We start from the raw sequence: 24679 nt of genomic DNA on the forward strand, positions 1-24679 counted from the left end.
GATCACGCCACTGCCCTCCAGCCTGGGCGACAGAGCGAGACTCCGCCTCAAAAAAAAAAAAAGAATAAATGACACAAAACAATAAAACAAAGATGCTGCGCCTGGCTTCAAAGTCCTGCCCTCTCCCATCCCGCAGCTACAGGGGGTCCTGGCTGATCTGTCTTCCTCCAGGCCAGTTCCAGCCTCTCCCCTTCTCCTTGGCCTCTCATTACGCAAGCCTCCGCTAAGACGGCTCCTCCAAGAGACCCTCCAGATCTCCCCAACCCCCCATCTCCCTGTAGAAGCAGCCCAGCCACTCGCTGACCCAGCACCCACTGGATTTGTGTCTTTGCACAAACCTCTCTGCGCTGATCTTCCAGATTGTGTCTGTCCTCACGCTAGACTGGAAGCCCTGTGTGGTGTGGGCAGGACTTCTCTCTGTCCCACTCATGATGTCTCTCCAGCACCTAGTGCAGTGCCTGGCATATAGTAGATGCTCAGTAAATACTTGAGCGAATGAGTCCATAGGAGGGCACAGGACTCTAAACCTGTTATCTATCATCTGTGCCCATGCAAGGAAAAGAAGTGTTGGGGGCATGGTCAGAACCCATCCCCCGTTCTCCCCCAGCCCACCCCAGCCTGTTCTGCCAGCCCCAGGCCGTGGCTCCCTCCCCAACTCTCCCTCAGTCCAGACTTCCAGCATGTGCTTGGTCCTTCCCACAGCAACCCCTTCCCTTGGGGCTGGTGGGGAACAGGCGGGAGGAATTCCTGGCCCCGAGTCAGAGGAGGTGCCCCGGCAGGCAGGCGGGAGGCAGCGCACACACGCCAGGGACTGCTCCAAATTCCAGCTCCCACGGGCCGCTGGGAGCCCGCCAGGCAGGGCTGGGGAAGGGCAGGGAGCCCCTCCTCGCAGGAGCCAGGAGGGCACGGGAAGCCTACTGCAGGACAAGGGAAGAAGTCAGCGTGGAGACAGGGCGGGAGGGCCGGCCTGATGGCCCACCACTCCCAGCACCCAGATGGGAAGACTGAGGCCTCCTGACAGCAAACTCTGAGCTCCTGACTCCTCCCAGGCCAAAGACCTGAAGCGGCCAGTAGTGCATGGGGAGAGGGTTGGCTGTGACCAGAGACCAAACATTCAGGCATGAAGCGGGGGCGTTTGAGGGCCGATTAACAGGAGACCCATGGAAAGAGCCCCAGACTGGCTGTGGGGAGTCCTGGGCTACCCCAGCTCTCAGTGAGACCAGGAGGAGGCCCTGCCCCTGGCTGCAGGGCCTGGACGCCCCACTTGCCCAAGGCGGCCCCAGCACGTTCTGCCACTGGGAGTTCAGTGGGGCAACAGGAGAGGAGTCTCAGGGGAGGGCAGGGGAGGGCAGAGCTCCCGGGAGGCTCTCAGCCAGGCCTCTTCTGAGTCCTCTTCCTGTCCCTGCCCCCTCCCCTTCCTGGGTCAGGGCCAGGTGCGATGGGCTCAGGCAGCAGTCCCTCCCCAGCTGTCAGCGCTGGAGCTGCCGCCAACACCCACACCGGCACACCTGGCCTGCCCTGTGCCACACTGCCACCCGGCCACCACCCCTTTCCCAGCTCCTCCCTGGGCCCCACCAGCTCTTACGGCGCCCTCGGCCCACAGTGTGGTATCTGAACTCTGGACAGCTGGATCCAGACTTCCAGAACCACAGTGCCTTTGAACTAGAGAATCCTAGAACAGCACATTCTTACAACCAGAAAATTACAGGACCATCGACTACTGGGATATTTTCCATTCTAGTCCCAAGAATTCTTAGAACTAAATAATTTCAGGAATGCGTATCTTACAAACGAAGATCAGACCATGGAAACTAGGACTTCTAATTTTAGGAGCGAGGTCTCTTAATTCCCAAGTAACAATCCCATTGTCCCAGAGGATAGAAGCCCCATGTTCTTCACACCACCCAGACTAACAGACACCCAGGAGCAGAGCAAGGCGCTTTGGTTGGGGGCCATTCACAAGGCCTGTACCTTGTGAGCCTGCGCCTGGAACAGAGAAGGCGGGAAGGGACAGGGGAAGAGAGAGGGCACCTCTGAGCAAACCGGAGGCGCTGAGGGCCTCTCCTCCAGGCCCAGGGAGGCTCCCTCCACCTTGGCCAAGAGAGGGGAAACGAAAAGAAAAAACGCAGTTGATGCCACAGGGTTTGGGCGGCGGGTGTGTGGTCACCGGGGGTGGCAGGAGCTCTCTCCTTCCTGGCGGGAGTTTGGAATTTTCTCCTGGCAGGAAGGGCCCACCCTCCCAGGAATGGAAAACACTCCTTGGCAGCTGGCCTCTGAGGCTTGCAAGGTCTTTGACAATCAAACGCGATTGTCCTCCCTGCCTGACCCCCAGCACAGTGCAGGGGGGAGACCGAGGCAGAGTCTCCGTCTAAATCAAGAATCTGAATCTGCCTCTGGTGGATTCCGGTCTTCCCCATCTGTGATCGTGGAATGTCAGAGCCCAAGAGAGACACAGGGGTGGGGCCAGGTGAGTCCCTGCCAGGGCAGGTGGGAGCTGAGACCAGAGAGGGCAGTGGTTTGCCTGAAGTCACTCAGCAGGCTGAGGAGGTCTCTTATTGGCTCCACTGAGGCTCACTTCCAGGGCCTCCTCCAGGAAACCTTCACAGGCCCCTTTGCCCCTTAAGACTTTTTCAGCCACCGAGTCGGGTGCTCTGGCTTTTTTTTTTTTTTTTTTTTGAGATGGAGTTTCGCTCTTGTTGCTCAGGCTGGAGTGCAATGGCGTAATCTTGGCTCACTGCAACCTCCGCCTCCTGGGTTCAAGCGATTCTTCCGCCTCAGCCTCCCGAGTAGCTGGGATTACAGGCACCCGCCACCACGCCGGGCTAATTCTTTGTATTTTTAGTAGAGACATGGTTTCACCATGTTGGCCAGGCTGGTCTCGAACTCCTGACCTCAGGTGATCCATCTGCCTCGGCCTCCCAAAGTGCTGGGTTTACAGGCGTGAGCCACCGCGCCCGGCCTCTGGCCCTGTTTTCTAAGTGTTTGGTATGAGTGTCTCACCTTCCTGACCTGGGCTGTGATGGTGCCTCCCCATCAGCCTGGAACCAGATGGAAACCATGAGCTGAGGCCTCCGAGCCCCTGCTCAAAAACCTCCCATGGCTCTGCACTGCTCCAGGACAAATTCCAATGCAGCCTGGCACTTGGGGGAGGTGGAAAATGTGGCTGCACTCCAGCCCCATCCCTTGGTCCCACTGGGCATGGGTATCCCCGAGTTTCTCGCAGCCCTCACCCGTCCATCTCTCCCCCTGCAGGCTTGACCCTTGCTGCCCTGTCCCTGTGGCCACTTTCTCTTCTTCCTCTTTCCTGGCCTGTTCAGCCTCCCCTGAGACAGCCTTCCTCTGGACTCCCTGCCTGGGGTGGGACCCCTCCCCAGCTTGCCTCCCCAGCTTGCCTCCCCAGCCCTCACACCACTGCACAGCACTGGCGGCCTCTCCCTCTGCCTGGCGCCCCCTCCCTGAGGCTGGCCTGGGTCTCGCTCACACTGGATCTTAGACTGACGCCCGTGGTGAATGTGAGCTGACGGCCAAATGTGGGTCTCAGCCGTTCACACGCCTTCATTCATCAAATCCTGGCAACAACAGGAGGCGGCCTGTTAATTAAAATTAGCCAAGCATGGTGGCAGGAGCCTCAGCATCTCCATTTTTCAGATGATGAGACTGAGGCACAGTGTGGTTAAATCACTTCCTCAAGGTGACGCAGGAAGTGGTGCAGCTGGGAATGGAACCCTGAAAGTCCGCTCCAGAGTTTACACGCATCCTGTCCTGTTAGGTCACTCTGCCCCAGGGGAAAAGGACAGAAGCACCCAGCCCCACAGCTCTGCGGAACCAGAACCCGCGTCGGGAACCCCTGGGCCAGAGACCACCTAGCTCTGCCCCCTGAGGCTCTGAGAGGTCCCTGGTTCCAGAATCCACTGCCCCCCACCCCACAATATACACTCACACAGACAGACATGCAGACACACAAGTCACACACAGACCCAGACACAAGCCCTGGGCCCCGGACTGGCTGCAGGAAGCACGCAGCTGCCCGAGCCTTTTTCACTTCAGCTTTTCCTAAATTTGCTTTGAGGAAGTTGCTGCCACCTTGGAGTTCTCCCCGGTCTCTCACGCGCTCCAGACCACATCTCCCCCGCCCTCCCTTCTCTGGAAGCCTGGAGAACAGAGACCCAAATAAAGGGCCCTGCCCTAGTGGGACTCGGGGAGACACGCAGTGACCATGACACAGAAGTGCATCCTGCTGCCGGTGGCAGGCGACAGTGCCTGGAACAGAGGAGGCAGAGTGGGATGCAGGGTCAGGAGCCCTGGGGCAGCAAGGTTGCAGCTGAGAAAGTGGCCTCTGCAAATTTCCAGGGATGAGCATTCCAAGAATCGGGGAGAGCCAGTGCAAAGGCGCCCAAGGCAGGGGCCAGCCTGCCGCATTGCAGGAACAGAGAGGAGACCTGTGTGGCCATGAGGCCTGGGAGGAGCGGGTCCTGTCCTGGGCACTGTGGTGGCCTGAGCTCTCACTCTGCATCCAGCAGAGCTATGGAGGGTGTGCAGCAGAGGCAGGGTGCAATCTGACAGGGGTTTGTTTGACTCTGGCCGCCGGGTAAAGGATAGATGTGAGCGTCAAGAACAGAAGTGGGGCTGGGCACGGTGGCTCACGCCTGTAATCCCAGCACTTTGGAAGGCCGAGGCAGGTGGATCATTTGAGGTCAGTAGTTCGAGACCACCCTGGCCAACATGGTGAAATCCCGTCTCTACTAAAAATACAACAACAACAAAAAATTAGCCAAGTGTGGTGGCAGGAGCCTGTAATCGCAGCTACTCCAGAGGCTGAGGCAGGAGAATCACTCGAACCCGGGAGACTGAGGTTGCAGTGAGCCAAGATTGTGCCACTGCACTCCAGCCTGGGCAACAGAGGGAGACACCGTCTCAAAAAAAAAAAAAAAAATAGAGCAGAAACAGGAAACCAGGCAGGAGGCCAGAGGGGATTGGGCGCTGCTGTTCCACCAGGGCCATGCAGCCCTGACCATCTGGGTGACCCTGGGCAAGTCACCTCATTCATTCTTAGTTTATGCGTGCGTGCCTTCAGGCAATGGGTCTTTCAACAAACGTTCATTGAACTCCTACGACGTGCTCAGCACTGTGCTGGGTGCAGAGGGTACAAGAAAGGCAAGACAGACACAACCCGGGACCCAAGGAGGTCCCCGCTTGGCTGGGAAGATGGACGTGGAGCACAAAGTGGGGAGGGAGAAGCAGAGAGTGCAAAAGAGCAAACATCAGGCAACCCCGATGCAGGTGGGGGTCAGGGAAGGCTTCCAGGAGGAGGTGACATTGGAGCCAAGCCTGGAAGGGCAAGTTGGGGTTCCCACCACAGACAAGAGGGAATGGCATTCTGGGCAGGGAGAACGGCCACACAGGAGCTCTGAGCATTGGCCTCCTGCTTCCCCAAGGGGCTTCCTCTCCTCTACCTCCCCAGGTAGACGAGCCCAGAGGCACCTGGCTGTGGAGCCCAGTTTCTTCTCCTGTGAAATGGGGGTGACCTTTGTGCCTGCCGCCCCCTTCCTCAGGTGTGAGGAGCAAATGGACCATGCATGACAAGAGCAGGTGCAATGCCTGGCTCATGGGGCACAACGAGCCATGAGATCCACTTCCCACGCCCACCCACCCATCCAGGATGGAGAAGTGAGTCCCCTGGGATGAGGTCCAATGGAGGATCTCGGGGAAGGCCTCCCACAGCCCACCCACAAATATCTCCCTAACTCACTGCCTGCTGTGCCTGAAGTCTCTCTCACAAACTCATTCCGAGGTAGGAGGTCGGACTTGACTCCAGAGGCACAGCTCAGACACTGGACCAAATTGAGGACTAGCTAAAACAGGTCGCGGAAGCACCTCCCCCTAAGACACGCCCACCAGTGTGCCATATCAGTTTACCATTGCCATGGCAACTCCCTGAAATTGCCAACCTCTTCTATAGCATTGACCTAACAACCCAGAAGTTGCCCCCTTGTCCTGTAAATTTCTGCATAACCCGCCCCTTCATTTGCATACAATTAAAGTAGGTAAAAATATGAGGGCAACCCTGCTTCTGAGCTGCTGGTCTGGGCCCACTGCTTATGGGGTACCCCTGCTCCAGGAAGAGCGAGACCTCTGCTGCTACTGTACACTGTCACTTCAGTGAAAGGTGCTGTTTAACACCATCTGCTCGCCCTTGAATTCTTTCCTGGGAGAAGCCAAGAACCCTCCAAGGCTAAGCCCTAATTTGGCCAGCCCTTTCTTGTCCAGCATCAATCAATTCCTTGGCATCATGAATGCCCACCCTTCCTGTTCAGGTTAGCCCTGGCAGGGCATTGCTCAGCCTTCACAGGTCAGCTCAAGCCCCCCTCTTTCAGGAAGCCTTCCCTGATTGCTAGAGCCCACAGCATCTCTCTGTCAGTCTTTTCACTCTGTACTTCCTTTGAGCTTTGGAGTCCCAGCCTCACAGCTGAAAGGGCTCTGAGAAATTGTGCAACCCTGCCCTCCCTCAGCCTGAGCCCCCATGCCACAGACAAGGAAACTGAGGCCCAGACAGGCCTCACCAAGCCTGCACCATGAGTTCTCAGGAGAGCTGGGACAGGAGGCCACCCCAGTGCCCATCCCGGTCACTGTCCACTATGCCACACAGCCAGTGCAGACTGGGTTTGCCATTCATTATTTATTTATTTATTTATTTATTGTATTATTATTATTATTATTATTTTGAAACACAGTCTCACTCTGTCGCCCAGACTGAAGTGCAGTAATGCGATCCCAGCTCACTGCAACCTCCACCTCCCGGGTTCAAGCGATTCTCCTGCCTCAGCCTCCCGAGTAGCTGGGATTACAGGCACCCACCACCAGGCCCCGCTAATTTTTGTATTTTTAGTAGAAACGGGGTTTTGCCATGTGGGCCAGGCTGGTCTCAAACTCCTGACCTCAGGTGATCCACCTGCCTCAGTCTCCCAAAGTGCTGGGATTACAGACGTGAGCCGCTGCGCCTGGCCCCATTTGCATGTTTTTAATGAATTATAAAATCCTTCACACATGCCGAAAGAAGGGAACAGCTGCAACATGGGAGTTTCTCTGCAACTTGCCCTTTTTGCTCTGCACTGAGAGGTCCCTCCGTGAGGGGCGTCTGTGACTCCAGCTCCACCTGCACTGCCACGTGACGCTCCCAGGCCGAGGAGACAACGCTGTGCATGATGGCCTCAGGGCCAGTGGACTTTCGGATGGTTTCCAGGCTCATGCTATTGATCAGGTTTTTAAAGATCAAAGTGTAGTGGCCAGTTGTGGTGGCGTCCGTCTGTAATCCCAGCACTTTGGAAGGCCGAGGCTGGAGAATTGCTTGAGCCCAGGAGTTCAAAACCAGCCTGGGTGACATAGTGAGGCCCTGTCTCTACAAAATAATTTTTTTAAATTAGCCAGGCATAGAGCTGGGCACAGTGGCTCACGCCTGTAATCCCAGAACTTTGGGAGGCTGAGGCGGGCTGATCACGAGGTCAGGAGTTGGAGACCAGCCTGGCCAATATAGTCAAACCCGTCTCTACTAAAAATACAAAAATTAGCTGGGCGTGGTGGCACACGCCTGTAGTCCCAGCTACTCAAGAAGCTGAGGCAGAAGAAATGCTTGAACCCAGGAGGCAGAGGTTGCAGTAAGCTGAGATTGCACCACTGCACTCCAGCCTGGGCAACAGAGCAAGACTCCGTCTAAAAAAAAAAATTAGCCAGACGTGGTGGCATGCGCCTGTAGTCCCAGCTACTTGGGAGGCTGGGGCAGGAGGATCACTTGTGCCAGAAGGTCGAGGCTGTGATGAGCCAGGATGGCATCACTGCACTCCAGCCTGGGCAACAGAATAAGACTCCGTCTCAAAAATAAAAAATAAAAAAAGGTCAAAGTCTGCCAACTCCTGAATTCAAGGCCTCGTGTAAAACAAGCTCACCCAAACAGGGGTTCCATAGGAGCGGCCGGTAGGTGCTTCATTCGCCCCTCTGTCCCAGTCTCTTCCACCTCCCAGTTCTTCACTGAGCACCTACTGTGTGCTGGACCCTGCTGGCTGCCAGGCCTGCAGAGGTAACCCTGAGACAGAGGCTGGGGAGGGGCCATGGTGGGAGGGCAGCAGCTTTGCAGCTCCAGCCTGTTGCCGCCAGATCACCCTATTGCCTAAAGAAGCTGGAAATGTGAGTTCTGCGTGAAAGCAAAGGTCAGTACCCTTTAATTTTCTTTTGCAACTCTGAGGACCAAACAAAGCATAACTGCGAGCTGGGCTAGCCCTTGAGCTGCCAATTGCCAGCCCAGGCAGCTCTTTTCCACGTACCACACCAGGATTGTAGACAGGGACACCGAGGCACAGGTGGAAGGGCGACTCTGGTGATCTCGCACGGCTGAGGCACAGCAGCCTGGGATGAGCTGGCAGGCTGCAGCCGCCTAGTGAAGAGCCTTGAATGCCTGTTGGTGCTTAATAAAGGTTGGTAACGGTGACATATGAATACAATTGACCCTCAAGGCTGGGCGCAGTGGCTCACTCCTGCCATCTGAGCACTTTGGGAGGCCAAGGTGGGTGGATCACCTGAAGTCAGGAGTTTGAGACCAGCCTGGCCAACATGGTGAAACACCAACTCTACTAAAAATACTAAAATTAGCTGGGCGTGGTGGTCTGTGCCTGTAATCCCAGCTACTCGGGAGGGTAAGGCAGGAGAATCTCTTGAACCTGGGAGGCAGAGGTTGCAGTGAGCCGAGATTACACCACTGCACTCCAGCCTGGGCGACAGAGCAAAAACCTGGATCAAGAAAAAAAAAATACAGCTGACCCTCGAACAACACGGGTTTGGACTTGGAGTTTCCACTTTTTTTTTTTTTTTTTTTTTTTTTTTTGAGATGGAGTCTCACTCTTGTCCCCCAGGCTGGAGTGCAATGGCGCGATCTCGGCTCACTGCAACCTCCACCTCTTGGGTTCAAGCGATTCTCATGCCTCAGCCTCCTGAGTAGCTGGGATAACAGGCGCGCGCCACCACGCCCAGCTAATTTTTATATTTTTAGTAGAGACGGGGTTTCACCATGTTGGCCAGGCTGGTCTCGAACTCCTGACCTCAGACGGTCCACCTGCCTTGGCCTCCCAAAGTGCTGAGATTACAGGCATGAGCCACTATGCCCAGCCAGATTATCTTAATAACATTTTCTTTTCTCTACCTTACTTTATTACAAGACTATAGTATATAATACACATAACACACAAAATACGTGTTAATCAACTGTTTTCACAGTCAACAGTAAGTTATTGGTAGTTAAGGCCGGGTGCAGCGTCGCATGCCTATAATCCCAGCACTTTGGGAGGCTGAGGCGGGTGGATCACTTGAGGTCAGGAGTTTGAGACCAGTCTGGCCAACATGGTGAAACCCTGTCTCTACTAAAAATACAAAATTAGCTGGGTGTGGTGGCAGGCACCTGTAGTCCCAGCTACTCGGGAGGCTGAGGAAGGAGGATCTCTTGAACCCAGGAGGCAGAGGTTGCAGTGAGCCGAGATGGCGCCACTACACTCCACCCTGGGCAACGGAGCGAGACTCTGTCTCAAAAAAAAAAAAGTTACTGAGTGTTAAAATTTTTTTTTTTTTTTTTTTTTGAGACGGAGTCTCGCTCCGTCGCCCAGGCTGGAGTGCAGTGGCGTGATCTCGGCTCACTGCAAGCTCCACCTCCTGGGTTCAGGCCATTCTCCTGCCTCAGCCTCCCAAGTAGCTGGGACTACAGGCACGCACCACCACACCCAACTAATTTTTTTGTATTTTTTTAGTATAGACAGGGTTTTACTGTGTTAGCCAGGATGGTCTCAATCTCCTGACCTCGTGATCCACCCACCTCGGCCTCTCAAAGTGCTGGGATTATAGGCATGAGCCACCGAGCCCGGCCGGTAGTTAAGTTTTAGGGGAGTCAAAAGTTACACCTGGATTTTTTACTGCATGGGGGGTTACTGCCTCGATCCCCACATTGTTCACAGGTCAGCTGTAAATGAATGTGCAATGTGGAGCCAGGGAAGCTGCTGAGGCGGGAGGTCCTGCCTCTGATTAAATGTATATGAGAAACGCTGGGAATAGTGGTTCCCAGGAAGCAAGAGGGAAGCACTGGGCATTGGGCTGGATCTTGTGTCTGTCACTCCAGATCCTCAAGCCGCCCTTTCACCTACTTCTCTGTGCCCCAGGATACTGACTTCTGGGGACTATATCAACCAAACTCCCTTGCCACTTCCAGCTGGGTTCAGCCATTGGTGTCACCAGCAGAACAGAAGGTTGGGGTCAGTGCTGTGCTGGTAAATGTCTAACAAGCAGCTCCCTGGAGGAATGGCCCTGATCTCTAGTGTCTGCCTGTTTCCCTGATGTAAATATTCCTGCTGCGGGTGGAGATGGTGTCACAGATGGATGGGGGATGACATGGTGTCTTCATCATAGGCTCTGGTGTTGCCAAGCCAGTGTGTCCATAGGCCCTGGGCCATGGGGGAAGATGGCGTGGCGTGTCAATGTCCAGGTGTGTTCCCAGGTGCTGGCATGAGGATGAGCTGGGGCTTTCACACCAGCTGGTCCTCCTCTGTGCTTGGATCCCCATCTATCAAGTGGGGGTGACAGGCAGCTCCTTGCTGCCCCCTGTTGAGGGGTTTCTGTGCAGTAAGGCACACAGTCCTGCCTGGCCCAGTGCCTGGGGCCCGTGAGTCTTCAGTAACAGCGGCCATGGTGGTGACCATCGCCTGGGTCCCTGCTTGTGCCCCGGGCTGGCTGACCAGGCTCAAGGACGGCCTGGGGTGGAGGTCTGCTGGAGAAGCCCACTGGGGAGGAGACAGCGGCCAGTAGGATGGGGAAGTTGGCGAGGCAGCTATCTTTAGTGCCTTCCCTCACAGCCGTTTTCCTCTGCCGGGCTAAGCAGGACTCTGGTGGGGACCGGGTGGGGAGGGGTCACTTCTCCATAGTCACATGAAGCCCAGTGACCTGAAGGCCAGCTGTGCAGGCTCAGGGCCCAGCGAGGGTGGGGCTGGCTGTGGTACCGGGCTCCAGGAGACCTCATCCGTAAAGAAGCAGGGGCCCACTGTAGGAGCCTGGGAGAGGGTAGGGGGCCAAGGAGCATTGGGGGTCGCAGTGGCTGCTGGGAAACAGTGTCCCTCCAGTCCTCACCCAGAGCTTTCGCAGCCCTCCTGCACCAGGACGGCGTGGTGTGATGGTTGTGCGCTCGTGTCTGGAGCCTGGATTTTATATCCCCGCCTTGCCACTCCAAGAGTCTGACCTCAGAGACTGTGACTTAACCTTGCTGAACCTCAATTTCCTCCCTGTGAAAACAGAAGTGATGCCGGGGCTCAGTGGCTCACACCTGTAATCCCAGCACTTTGGGAGGCCGAGGCAGGTGGATCACCTGAGGTCAGGAGTTCAAGACCAGCCTGGCCAACATGGTGAAACCCCGTCTCTACTAAAAATACAAAAATCAGCCAGGCGTGGTGGTGCGCCTATAATCCCAGCTACTCAGGAGGCTGAGGCACAAGAATCGCTTGAACCCGGGAGGTGGAGGTTGCAGTGAGCTGAGATCGCGCCACTGCACTCCATCCTGGATAACAGAGTGAGACACTGTCTCAAAAATAAGTAAATAAATAAATAAGATAACTCTGGGCTGGGCGAGGTAGCTGAACGCCTTTAATCCCAGCACTTTCTGAGGCTGAGGGGGGAGGATTGTTTAAGCCTAGGAGTTCGAGACCAGCCTGGGCAACATGACAAGACCCACTCTCTACAAAAAATACAAATATTAGGCCAGGCACGGTGGCTCATGCCTGTAATCCCAGCACTTTGGGAGGCCGAGACAGGTGGATCACGAGGTCAGGAGATCGAGACCATCCTGGCTAACACGATGAAACCCTGTCTCTACTAAAAAATAAAAAAAAATTAGCCGGGCGTGGTGGCGGGTGCCTATAGTCCCAGCTACTCGGGAGGCTGAGGCAGGAGAATGGCGTGAACCCGGTAGGTGGAGCTTGCAGTGAGCTGAGATCACGCCACTGCACTCCAGCCTGGGCCACAGTGCGAGACTCCATCTAAAAAAAAAAAAAAATACAATATTAGCCAGGCATGGTGGCACACACCTGTAGTCCCAGCTACTCGGGAGGCTGAGGTGGGAGGATTGCTCGAGCCTGGGAGGTCAAGGCTGCAGTGAGCCGTGATCGCACCACCGCACTCCAGCCCTAGGCGACACAGTGAGACCCTGTCTCAAAAAATAAAAATAAGGTAACTCTGAAAAGAGTTGAGTACAAACCTTGGCACACCATAGGTGCTCAACAAATGAGCCCTCTCCTTCACCCTTGAGGCAGCATTCATTGGCTTTACCGACCCCTGGTAGCCTAGAGTGAGGGTGAAGAGATGCCTGGGCTCACGTCCCAACCCCACCAATACAGCACCCCTGGGCAAGTTATTCATCCACAAGCCCCAGTTTCTTACTGTAAAATGTGATCATAACAGAACCTGCCTCAAGGAGTGAGCCTGATGACTTTTTCTCTGTGTGAAATGCCCAGTGCCTAATACAGAGCAAGATGCTCACAATGATTGCTGCCTGCTGTCCCGCACACTGCCTTGACCTGTGAGTGCTGCTGATTGTGGGTGAGCGGCTGGTGAGGTTGGGCTCTGGATGGTTCCTGGATGCTCCCTTCCTCCCTCACTCTCAGGCCCGTGGAGTTACCGCAGCGCCCCCATTATCTGTGGTTTCACTTTCCTTGGTTGCAGTTTCCAGCAGTCAGCCACAGCCTGAAAATATTAAAGAGAAAATTTCAGAAATAATTCATAATTTGACATTGCATGCCATTCTGAGCAGGGTGATGAAATCATGCAGCGATGATCGTGACTCATTCCTCTGTCCAGCGTCTCCGCACTGCAGGCGTTCCCGCCCGTGAGTCACTTTGTAGCCCTCTTGGTGATCAGAGAGAAAAAGCCTAATCCACAGAGGGTTCCGTACTATCCGCGGTTTCAGGAATCCACTGGGGGTGTTGGAGGGTAGGGGGCTACTGTAATTTCCTGCCTCCCGTGAGGTTTGCATCAGGCAGTCTCCTGTCGGTGGCCTGGCCTGGGCTCCTGAGACTGCTCCTGAAAGGGAAAGGGACTTTGGGCTCCTGGGAACTGCCCAGGAGGCAGGGCAGAGGGACCCCCAGAAGTTGCAGCAAGTAGCTGCATTATCAGCTACGAGGTTGAGAACCAAGGGGAGGAAGGTGAGCTGCCAGCTGCATGGGGCTACATCTGGGTAGGGGGACAGAGACAGAGCAGCACAGCCCCCGCCAGCAAGGCTGTCAACGAGGATCTAGGCAGAGAGCAATTTGGGGTGAGCCCACAAGGTGGCGGCCAGCCACTCACCCCTCTACACCCTGTGGCCATCCCCAGGTGAGCTGAGCGAAGTCCCTGGCTCCGTCACACCTTTTAAGGCAAAGGCAGCTCCTGCCACCACCTCCCTGTTCCCACTTGCTCAGAAATTCCCAGCAGGTATTTTTTCTTTTTTTCAGGAGGAATGGAATGAGACTTCTTGTTCTGTCACCGCAGGATTCCGGCAAGGCCTGTCTAGGGGTTCTGGAGAGAAAAGCGTGACAGGAAGCGCATGCCAGCAGGCACTTGGAGATGTACCCTCGGTGACATGCACAGGCACGGCAGCCGCCCCACCCACCACAGGCCTCCACTCGGGACAGCGGGGCACACGCACAATACAGACGAGGCCCACGCACAATACAGACGAGGCCCAGAGATGCAGAGACCCCCAACAAACCTTCTCCATGCTAGGGAGACAGGAGATCCAGCTGGGAATGAGCCCATATCATGAAGCCCCTCCCTCAGGAGCTCATACCGGAGCCCAGGAGCCTTGTCCCACCCCAGGGCCTTCGCACTCACCATTCCCTGGCGGGAGTGAGTGTTCCAGCACAGGGCTCCACAGGCAGGATCCTTGATACCTTTCAAATCTCAGAGAGGCCTCCCCGACCCCACCCACATGACTCCATCCCAGTGACCTGTTTTATTTCCTCACAGCCGTCTTCACTTCTAAACTGGCTTTTTTCTTGACAGGATCTTGCTCTGTCACCCAGCCTGGAGTGCAGTGGTGCAATCATGCATGGCTCACTGCAGCCTTGACCTCCCAGGCTCAAGCGGATCCTCCCACCTCAGCCTCCCAAGTAGCTGGGACTATAGGCATGCGCCACCATACCCAGCTAACTTTTAAATCTTTTGTAGAGACAAGTCTCACTATGTTGTCTCAAACTCCTGGGCTCAAGCCATCCTCCCGTATCAGTCTCCCAAAGTGCTGAGATTACAGACGTGAGCCACCACACACGGCAGGCAAGGAAGGGCTGAGGGGCTGTCAACAGCAAAGGCTCAGCCCCCAGTCAAGCCAGGCTGCCCGTGAGAAAGGCTTTCTGTGCACTTGGGCACATGTGGACAGGTACGGGTGTGACGCCAGCCTCCACTTGCAGCCTGCAGGTGTGTCTGTGGTACTGGGTGCCTGTGTGTGTGTCCTGAGCCTGGGGGAAGACAGACAGACTACCCCTAGGGGCCTTTGTTCTTTGTGTCCTGTCATCCTGGCCATACCCAGAACTCGGTACAGAGCCCTGGACAAGCAGCAAGGCTCGGCCAGGACATCTCAGACCAGCAAACCCTTTCCTTTCTGGGCTGGTAGGCAGCGGGGCTCCAGGCCCAGCCTAAGGGATGGGGAAGGGAGGGGACAGGCTGGGACCCCTGCCCAGTCAGCATCCCCACCAGGACAAGATCTAACCATGGAGACTGACAAAAGGCAGCACCCAGGAGACCAGGCAACCAGGTCTCACACCTGGCCCTGCCACTAAGGTGCCTGGTGGCCTTGGGACAATAGGTCATGACCCATTCCAGCTGTGCACTTGACTCCCATGACTGCGGGGCATCCGAAGACCCTGATGCAGAAAGGAACCCTGCCCAATCCAAAACCCCTAGCAGGGCCCTCTTGCAGGGCACGTGCCGCACACTCACCCCCTGGTGGCTCCAACCTGAAGTGCAGCTCCAGTCACCTAGGCCCAGGCTGCAGAGCCAAAGATGGGAGGGGCTGCAGGAAGGAGGGTTCTGCCTTGAGACCAGCTGCCCCAAGCCAAGCTCAGAAGGGGCTGGAGACTTGCAGGGTGGACAGACACACGTGGGGAAGGTTCCTGCTGCACACAACTCAACTCTGACCTGCCCCTGCCTCAGGACCTACATGGCACTTATCCGCTCTGCACCTGGATGACTTTTTTTTTTTTGAGACGGAGTCTCGCTCTGTCATCCAGGCTGGAGTGCAGTGGCGCCATCTCGGCTCACTGCAAGCTCCGCCTCCTGGATTCACGCCATTCTCCTGCCTCAGCCTCCCAAGTAGCTGGGACTACAGGCGCCTGCCACCGCGCCAGGCTAATTTTTTTGTATTTTCAGTAGAGACGGTGTTTCACCGTGGTCTCAATCTCCTGACCTCTTGATCCGCCCGCCTCAGCCTCCCAAAGTGCTGAGATTACAGGCGTGAGCCACCGCGCCCGGCCGACTTCAAGATATTTTAGTGCTTCACCCTGCACCCTCAGGTCCACAGGGAGACAGTGACAACTTGGGCATCTCCACAACTGTTCTCCCGCAGTCCCACACACCCCCCGAGCCCACAGGTGCACCCTGTACGCTGATCCTCAGATCCCAGCTATTGCCAATCCATCCAAATAAACAGAGACTCAAACACACAGTTAGGGTCCCGGTGACTAGCAGGCCTGCCAGACACCGCTGGGTGGACAGTCAGCTGGCGCAGCTGGGGACTCTATCCACAAGTAACTCAGCGAGGGATGGAGTACAGCACAGCGCCTGCTCACAGCCACAGCACCTGAGTCTGAGGGAGCAGCTTCGACGGCATCAGGGGACCTGCATCCTGGTAGAGCCTAGGTGCAGCTTGAGCAAAGACAGGGAGTCAGCAAGTGGGTCCAAGCACCAGGGTCTGTGCTGGGCTTCACCGAGATCACCAGGCTCCAGGCCAGGTCACAGGGGTCAGTCCAGAGCCTGGGGGCTTCCTTCAGCTTACAGCAGCAGCTGCACCCCAGCATCCTGGGCTCCAGGGACTGAGGGCAGCGGGCACTCAACGTGCAAGTCAAGAAAGCACGTAAGTCCCATGCCCGAGGGGGCTGGGGTACAGGGGCCATCTCCAGTGGGAACAGGGACTGCACCAGCCAAGTCCCAGAAGGCAGACCCCAGCCCAGAGGGGACACAGCCCTCTGCCACACGTTCCAACTAGGCTTCCAGCTGCCGAGCCGGGGAAGTCCCTTAACCTCTGTGCCTGTGTTCATGTTCTCCCAGTACCAGACTTGGGGTGCAGATTACAAGAGAACCTGAACAAGCCTTAACTGGAAGCCACCCTTCCCTGGATTAATTTAAAACCAAACGAACTTTTTAACCCACGGTCTGCCTGCACACCAGCATCAAAGGCGCCAGGGAACATCCAGGCCTCCCTGTCTCCTTCCCGTCTCCACAGCACTGGCATCACCCAAGCTGTGCAAACAGCAGAGACCCAGCTGCCTCACCCTGGTGACAAACATTTGCACAATGCCCACTGCTCCAGGCTGGATTTCTACAGCTCAGCGGCAGAACCAGGCCCAGCTTTTACCTCCCTCCAGGGACTGAGGGTGGGGGACAGAGTGGGAGGCCAGAGGGCAAACCCAGCGAAGCTACAGAAAGGAGGGCAGTGGCCTTGGGGAGCACGAGGCACCTCAAGGGCCCCCATCTGCCTCCCCAGTCCCAGCCTCTCTCCTGAAGAAAGAGGCAAGATGTCAGTGGAAAATAACTTTTATTGAGACCCCACCAACTGCAAAATCTGTTCCTGGCATTAAGCTCCTTCTTCCTTTGCAATTCGGTCTTTCTTGAGTGGTCCCTGTGGGGAGAGAGGCAGTGGTCAGAGGTAGAAGATGACAGGTGACAGCAGATGCCCACTCTAGAGGGGACCAAGACTCTGGGCCAGTCTCCACAGCCACAAGAGAGGCCTAAGGCATCAAGACCACCCCTACCCCGGCTGGAGCCAAAGGCAGGCGGCTGCCCAAGCCACCGCACCCAGCGAGGGGGGCAGGCAGAAGTGCTCACCATGAATGCTTTCTTCTCCTCCATGGTCTGGAAGCGGCCATGGCCAAACTTGGAGGTGGTGTCAATGAACTTAAGGTCAATCTTCTCCAGAGCCCGCCGCTTCGTCTGCACCAGCAAGGACTGTGGGCCAAGAGGGGAAGGGATTTAGGATTACGAGGAGCCAGGCTTTCCTCAGCACTGTTCACAGCGCCCCTGCATCTGGGAAGCCACACGATCAATTCAGCCTCCCCCACCATCCGGCAGATGAGGACACACTCAAAGCAGCAAACAGCCCAGCAAGGCCAGACTGGGAATTTCCTCATCTCAGGACTTCAAAGCCAGTGTGAAGGGACTGCCAACACCCTCTCCTTCCTCTCCTCTCCCACCACACGGCCACCAGCGTCTGTGGCCTTAGATCCTCCCTCTACAAGAGCCCCCCCATGACGAGTCAGGACCTGCCTCACCTTGCGGAGGGTGAGCACCCGCTTCTTGGTTCCCACCACACAGCCTTTCAGCATGACAAAGTCATTGGTCACTTCACCATAGTGGACAAAGCCACCCTTGAAAAGAAGAGCATCTGATCAGCACAGGCCCAGCACCAGGCCCAGGAGGGGATTGTCGTGCAGATGACCCCTCCAGGTTCAGGCCCTCCCTGACCACAGGGCTGTTCTCAGAAGGAAGGCAACAAGGAACGGTTCCGCAGTCTGTCTCGGGCGCTGTGCCCAGCGCACATTCCAGGCCTCATCACTGAACAGCTGAGCCTGAGACCCCACTTCTCACCAGCCAACCCCAACGAGTGGACTCAGATGACAACATGCCACTTACAAGGGACACAGCTAGGTGTTGTGCTGGCTTCAGTTAACGATCCTGCTAGCAGCCCCTAGGAAGCAGCCTATCCCCAAAAGCACGAGGCCTGGGATGGCCTCACAGAGCAGAACACCCATTACTTACCAGAGGGTTGATGCTCTTGTCAGATAGGTCATAGTCAGTGGAGGCATTGTTCTTGATCAGCTTGCCGTCCTTGATAAGGTAGCCCTGGCCAATCTTATAGATCTGAATGAACAAGAAGGGTGTAAGGCTGGGGCATTAGGGACAAATAACCCAGACATGCCAGTGTGCTGACCTGCAAAGCATGCTAGGAAGGCAGCTGAGGCCTCAGTCCCAGTCACAGCATATCCCAAGGTCAGAGCAAAAAGCTGACTGGCCCTCCAGGTTCCTTTCTGTAAGGCAGCTGGGCTAAAACTAAAGATCCTGCTGTACAACACAGGAGGCCTGACACCCCCCTGGTGGTGGGATCAGGGACCAATAAGGCTAGTATCCCCAGCCACACCAGTCAGCCCCACCACAGCCACTCTACAGGATGGCACCTTACAATCATCAAGATGGGCCAGAACTGACCCATGAGAAGCAAGCCACTGATGTCCATGTGATGCATAAGCTACAGTCAGTGAAGCAGCGCTGACAGGCACAGAAACCCCACTCCCCATCACGGGGGCCTCTTCCCACCCCCAGGGAGCCACTCTCAGAACCTCACCTTCTTGTTGATCTCAGTGCGGTGATGGTAGCCTTTCTGCCCAGCGCGTGCCACAGAGAAGGCTACACGAGCAGGATGCCATGCCCCAATACAGGCCACCTTGCGCAGGCCTCGGTGGGTCTTGCGGGGCAGCTTCTTGGTGTGCCAACGACTGGTGACCCCTGGAATGGATACACATTACTGCACCTCAGCGCCCAGCACCTCCCACTGACCCCTTCCTGCTACTCAACAATTACCAACTATGGCTGGGTCATCTGAGGGAGTAATAAGATTATTTCATGTGCATTACCCACAGGTCTCCCCTGTCAAGCTGGATAGGCTCTGGGGGTGTCACCCTGAACTCAATTCTGAATGGGTGCTTTTTAAGGCATCCATTAGTTTAAGCTCCCCCATTCGCAGGGACTGACTAACATAATTCCAAGCTCCTCTTTGCAGTTATCAGTAGGCTACAAAGAGCAAAGGGTCCAGGAACATGTTAAGTTGTCCCCTGGCCCTCTGCTATCCCAGCCACTTCTGACCACAAGGCTGTTCTCAGAAGGAAGGCAGTAGAGAATGGTTCTACACTGTCCGATTCGGGCGCTGTACCCAGCGCTCACTCTGAGCCTCATCAACGAACAGCTGGGCCTGAAACCACTTCTCCCCCAGGTTTGCACAGCAACTCAAGCCACCGCAAAGCTCACCTTTGTAGCCTTTGCCCTTGGTCACCCCGATGACGTCGATCATCTCATCCTGCCCAAACACTTGGTTCACAGGTACCTGCTGCTCGAGCCTCTCGCGGGCCCAGTCCAGCTTCTCGGCCACAGTGCCTCCGTTCACCTGGATCTCCATCAGGTGGGCCTTCTTCTGGCGCAGAGGAAGCAGGCGCATCTAGGAGAAGGTAGACACAGCTCAGCTCCAGCTGCCAGCGCTCCTCCCACAGCAGAGGAACTGCAGCTCCATGCAGCCTGATTGATGTCAAGCACACGGCAAAAAGCCAGTAACTCTGAACAAGTCACTGAACCTCACCAAGAGGAAGGAACTTCCATTTTTGCCAACAGCAACAACTTAACTTTGGATACTGGTGCCTGAGTTCCTGTCAGGATGAGCGGACAAGACCCACACCACAGGCAAACAACCGGATCCCAGCCCCTACCAGCCCGATGTTCCTGTGGCTGTCCTTTGGGTCAGTTCCTTTTGGGGTACTGCAGTGGTTTTACCTCAGCCCCCTACACTTGCCCTAGTGACAAGCCTGCTTTTGAGAGAGCACAAGCTCTAAGTAGGAAAATGCATCACCGGACGCGGTGGCTCACACCTGTAATCCCAGCACTTTGGGAGGCCGAGGCAGGTTGGATCACCTGAGGTCAGGAGTTCAAAACCAGCCTGACCAACATGGAGAAACCCCATCTCTACTAAAAAATACAAAATTAGTAGGGCTTGGTGGCGCATGCCTGTAATCCCAGCTACTCAGGAGGTTGAGGCAGGAGAACAGCTTGAACCTAGAAAACGGAGGTTGCAGTGAGCTGAGATAGGGCTATTGCACTCTAGCCTGGGCAACAAGAACAAAATTCTGTCTCTAAAAAAAAAAAAAAATGCATTTAAGCATAAAGCTTTCACTCAAGGACAGCCTGGCAATGTCCTGACAAAATTTCAATGGTGGACATGCACTCTCATCCGTGGTGGCCCTCAGCACATGGGGCTGTACTCAGCACTTGAGATCAGCCAGGATAACCAATAACAGGACAGCAAGAGGCACCCACTCTAACCAAGTCAATAAAGAGCCTGCTCAGCTCACCAACTAGGTTTCCAGGAGAGCAGCCAGTACACCTCACAACCGATTTTCAGGCAGGCATTTCAGTGTTACTGGTGAGTCACCAGTTGAATTTTAAAGGGGAATGGTTCCCTTGCTAAGGGCCAGTAAGGACACAGTGCCCTCTGCTGGCAAGGGAGAAGCCTACCCATAAGCGTGCGGGCACGGGACCCCCATGATCACATAGGTCACTTCTACTAAGTGGCAGGCCAAGCCACCCTGGGGCACTGGGCTCACCTGGGTGTGGGCAATGACACGGATGACTTGGCAGTACTTCTTCATGCTGCTGAAGTCCTTCTCCAGCTGCTTCTTGCCATCCTCATCCTGCCATTTCTTGCAGTACTTGGTAAAGGCCTTCTTCTTAGATTTATGCCTTCAGGAGCAGAGCAGAGTTGGGGAGGGGACCAGGTGCAGGCCTTCATCACCCCTCCGAGGGGTGAGCGGAAGGCACACTGGCACCGTGTGGGGATGGAGCTCATTGCCGGCTTCTAAGGAGCCTTTTCCACCGGCAAGCGGAGCCTGGATGGAGCTCATCGGGCAGAGCCGAGCGGAGCTGAGCAGAGGTCCACAAGGTTAATTTAAGTTACACGCATTCAAACAAAATTCTTGCTCCGGGACAAACCTTTCTGCCTTGGGGAAGCACCCACTCAGTGATGGAGGAAATGGGACATTCCACCCAGGGCCAGAGGCCCTTGCCACCCCTATAGGGGTTTAATTATTCTGCTACCTCTCCTGGTTTCTAGTTGGACTCCTCAACCAACTGGGTCCTCAGCCACCACCCACTAGCCTGGACTCAGAATGAGGGTGTTAGCTTCCGGCTGAAACCAGATGGCTGGCCAAGTCTGATCCCAGATATTTTTCTGTTTGAGAGGCAAACTAAACCCAAGACAGCAGCTCCCTGCCTGCTACAGAGCTGAGAAACCATGCACACGCTGCTCCCTGCTCTCCAGCTCCCAAGCTCCCCAGCTAGGGACTGCATGGCCTCCTCCCTTACCAATTCTTATAGAAACGCCTCTTGCATTCATCACTGATGTGCTCAGCAAAGACAGTCTTGAAGGTCCGGAGGCCTCGAGGGGTTTCCACGTAGCCCACAATGCCCACAACCACCATGGGTGGTGTCTCTACAATGGTCACAGCCTCCACCACCTCCTTCTTGTTCACCTCTGCAAAAAAAAGCAGTAGTCAGACTTGGCAGGAGCCCAAGCAAGGGGTGTAATGTTTTCTAGGAAAATGCAAAGTGCCCATTTAGGCCGGAAGGGCAGCTGGGCCCCACACCTGCAGTACGGACTCACAGGGCTGTCCTTACTGCCTATCTCTCATTCAAAGCACATTTATGTTATTCAAACAAAAAATATCAGGACCCTAGACAGCCAAATACCTGTCCAGCTTCAATTCTCTTCTACAGAAACCTCTGGAGGCAGACAAGATTGCTATTTATCTGGAAAATTCAGTGTCCTAACAATAGCTCTGAGCTCAGAGATTAGTCAGTATCAACTGCCTAACATTAATGTCTCCATGGCTCCGCAACCAGTGCTGTTAGACATCTCTAAGTAGAACACACACAGGTAAGTGGCCATTATTCAAGCTTTCAGGTGAAAAAAACATGAATGAGGCAGTTCTTATGCCAGCCTCAGCAGCTCCAACCCCCCACACTAGTGTTACTTCTCTTTGCTATGGTTCCTGGCAAATTTACTATGCTCTGAAATCAATACCACACACCGCACCTAAAGCAAACAGTGCTGGCCATCTGTAGCCTTGGAATATTAGTTTTGAAGTTAAGCATTCCCATTCTGCTGTCGCAGCAGTTCTGACAACGTGTAACTCCTGCTTAAAAAAAAGTCTGCCCTCTGCTAACAGCTTGACTCCATCTCTACAATTTCCCTCCCCCTCCACTCCTATTCCCCCAACTTTTAGGATGCCTGTACATACTGGATCCTGGCCTGTCGACTTCCCGCACGATGTGAGTCATGCCAGCCTTGTATCCCAGGAAGGCTGTGAGGTGGACCGGCTTGGACGGGTCATCCTTAGGGAAGCTCTTCACCTTCCCACGATGCCTGCTGCTGCGCTTCCGAGGCAGGAAGCCGAGGGACCCATGTCTGGGAGCGGAGAACTTTCTGTGAGACTAGGTGGGAAAAAAATCACCGTCAGCACCCAAACCAAAGCAGTGCCCCCTTCTCTAGTTCCCAGCTGCGTAAGTTCCAAATCTCAGCAATACTGAAGAATCCTGACCAGACACCCAGCAAGCCGAATAAAAAGGTCATTATCTCTTCCAGGCTCGCACGTGTCAAGAATGCTTTTGTATTCGACAAAATTTAAGCTGAATCTTATTTCAAATCTTCTCAACCTGTAAGAAAACGAGCCATTTTTTTCTCTAACCACACAAAAATACACTAACTAGTGGCACTAAAAACTGCTCAACAGGCAGCTTTATGTGCCAATTAGCAAGGTTTTGACCGCTAAAGAAAGGGACTCCCGGGACAAACGCTGGGTAGCAGCTAGCAATGCTACGCTATAGGCTGCCTCCGGCGCCCGGACACTAATTACACTGATACACGCAGGCCAAAGAACTCGGCAGAGCCAAATCAGAACGTGACAATCAGCACACAGTTTCTGTCCGCCCGTCAATAAGTTCATCATCTGTGGTTTCTGCGAGCTCCAGAGGCCTTCGGAGTGCACCAGCGGTCCCAGATATTCAGGAGGACTCCACAGCACTCCCCTCCCCCAAGCTTCTTTACCTCCCAATGAGAACGGCGCCGAGAACCTCCACCCAAGGTCCTTCTACCCAGACAAGCAGCTTACGGCCCTAATCCCAACTAATGATACAATTGGTGAGGTCGAAACTTAGAAATGACTCATGGCTTTAAAAATGCCGGGCCTCCAAGCCTGCTCCCACCCTTACGGCCTCTCTCTGGCCGACCTGCAGGCCCAAAGCCAGTCCTCCAAGCGCTCTTCTCCACAAGCCTCTCGACTTTCCAGAAAATAGGCCAGACTGAAGTCCCCGCTGGGTCGCCTGTGCCCCTAGAGCAAACCCCCGGCGCCGGCCAAGACGGGATGGCGGCGATGCGTCGCGGATTCAGCCGTGCCGACGCCGGTGACAATGAAAAGGCCGCCATTACAACACATACCATCACGCCATCAAATCCCGCCGGTAGAGGCCGGTCGGCCTTACGGGTCCGCTATATAAAGCCAAATCTGGCCCCGCCCCCTTCCGGCGTGCGAGCGCGCCCCCGCGGCAGACGTCAGGTCGGGGGCACGTACCGAGCGCCATTTCCACGCATGCTCTTCCGCTCCTAGCTTTCGTTCAGAAGTTGACGTCAGCTTCGGAGACAGAAATTACACACTCTACGGCGAGGGGTCGGGTTCAAACTTAGTGAAAAGCCACGGAGAGGTGGGCTAAGGGTTGGTGAGCCACAAATCTACGGCGTCCGGCAGCAGCCAAATTTGATAATAACGAAGAAAAATGGCTGCGTCGCTTCTCCTCCTGTGATATGCAGCTATCTCTGGAATTAGCGAAGAAAGACTGAAACTCTCGTTTCCTGGCTCCCACGCTGGTTTTGCCGCGACACCAATTTACCTTTAATACCTTTAATCTCGGGCATCCCTCCCTCAAGCCCTATCTCTGCCATTTCTCCCATGCTAATGCAGTGGCTCGCGCTTGATTCTGAGGGTCAGGAGCGTCCCAAGCCTGCGGAACGGCCTCACGACCTCTGGTCATGCGGAGTCCAGCTGCTCAGCCTCCCGGAGCCCCACGCCTTCCAGACCTCTGCATCAGCGAGGGCTTTCGCTGATCTCTGCCTGGGCTCCAGGGTGACTCGGATCCTGACTGATTCCCTGCTTCCAGGCTCGTCCCTTACAAATCTCTTTTTTGAGACGGAGTCTCGCTCTGTCGCAGTGGCGCGATCTCAGCTCACTGCAAGCTCCGCCTCCCGGTTCCCAGTTCAAGCAGTTCTCCTGCCTCAGCCTCCCGAGTAGCTGGGATTACAGGAATGCGCCACCATGCCTGGCTAATTTTTTTTTTTTTTTTGTATTTTTAGTAGAGACGGTGTTTCACCATGTTGGCCAGGCTGGTCTTGAACTCCTGATCTCTTGATCCGCCCGCCTTGGCCTCCCAAAGTGCTGGGATTACAGGTGTGAGCCACCGCGCCTGGCCCCCTACAAATCTTTCTAAGAATCAAGTATCTCGTTACTTTCCATGGCCGCCTCGTTGTTTCCTCGGAATTAAGCATCAACTTCAGCGGCCGCCAAAGACGCTCCCCTAACCGTCTACTTCAGCCTCATGGCTGCGCCAGAGC

General features: G+C 55.2%; 1 protein-coding gene and 4 non-coding genes across 9 annotated transcripts; all 5 read right to left on the minus strand.

Annotated features, from left to right (window-relative positions):
- Positions 1-16781: 16781 nt before the first annotated feature.
- On the minus strand, positions 16782-24593 carry RPL3 (ribosomal protein L3). 5 transcript variants are annotated; one of them, XM_063807589.1, is made up of 10 exons: positions 23646-24593; positions 22317-22509; positions 21382-21550; positions 20625-20760; positions 19282-19468; positions 18602-18762; positions 18019-18120; positions 17532-17627; positions 17089-17208; positions 16782-16882 (listed from the first exon to the last, which is right to left on the minus strand). In XM_063807589.1, exons 2-10 carry the CDS (start codon positions 22354-22356, stop codon positions 16838-16840), a joined length of 1056 nt encoding a protein of 351 aa, XP_063663659.1. In that variant the 5' UTR covers positions 22357-22509; positions 23646-24593; the 3' UTR covers positions 16782-16837.
- On the minus strand, positions 17731-17823 carry LOC112206814 (small nucleolar RNA U83B). Its single transcript, XR_002941284.1, has one exon. It is a non-coding gene; the product is annotated as a small nucleolar RNA U83B (small nucleolar RNA).
- On the minus strand, positions 19126-19220 carry LOC112206815 (small nucleolar RNA U83B). Its single transcript, XR_002941285.1, has one exon. It is a non-coding gene; the product is annotated as a small nucleolar RNA U83B (small nucleolar RNA).
- LOC112206819 (small nucleolar RNA U82P) lies at positions 20761-20815 on the minus strand. The gene has a single exon (XR_002941288.1). It is a non-coding gene; the product is annotated as a small nucleolar RNA U82P (small nucleolar RNA).
- On the minus strand, positions 22966-23029 carry LOC112206807 (small nucleolar RNA SNORD43). The gene has a single exon (XR_002941277.1). It is a non-coding gene; the product is annotated as a small nucleolar RNA SNORD43 (small nucleolar RNA).
- Positions 24594-24679: the final 86 nt, after the last annotated feature.

This window comes from Pan troglodytes, chromosome 23 (genome assembly GCF_028858775.2).
Source record: "Pan troglodytes isolate AG18354 chromosome 23, NHGRI_mPanTro3-v2.0_pri, whole genome shotgun sequence".
Taxonomy (NCBI): domain Eukaryota; kingdom Metazoa; phylum Chordata; class Mammalia; order Primates; family Hominidae; genus Pan; species Pan troglodytes.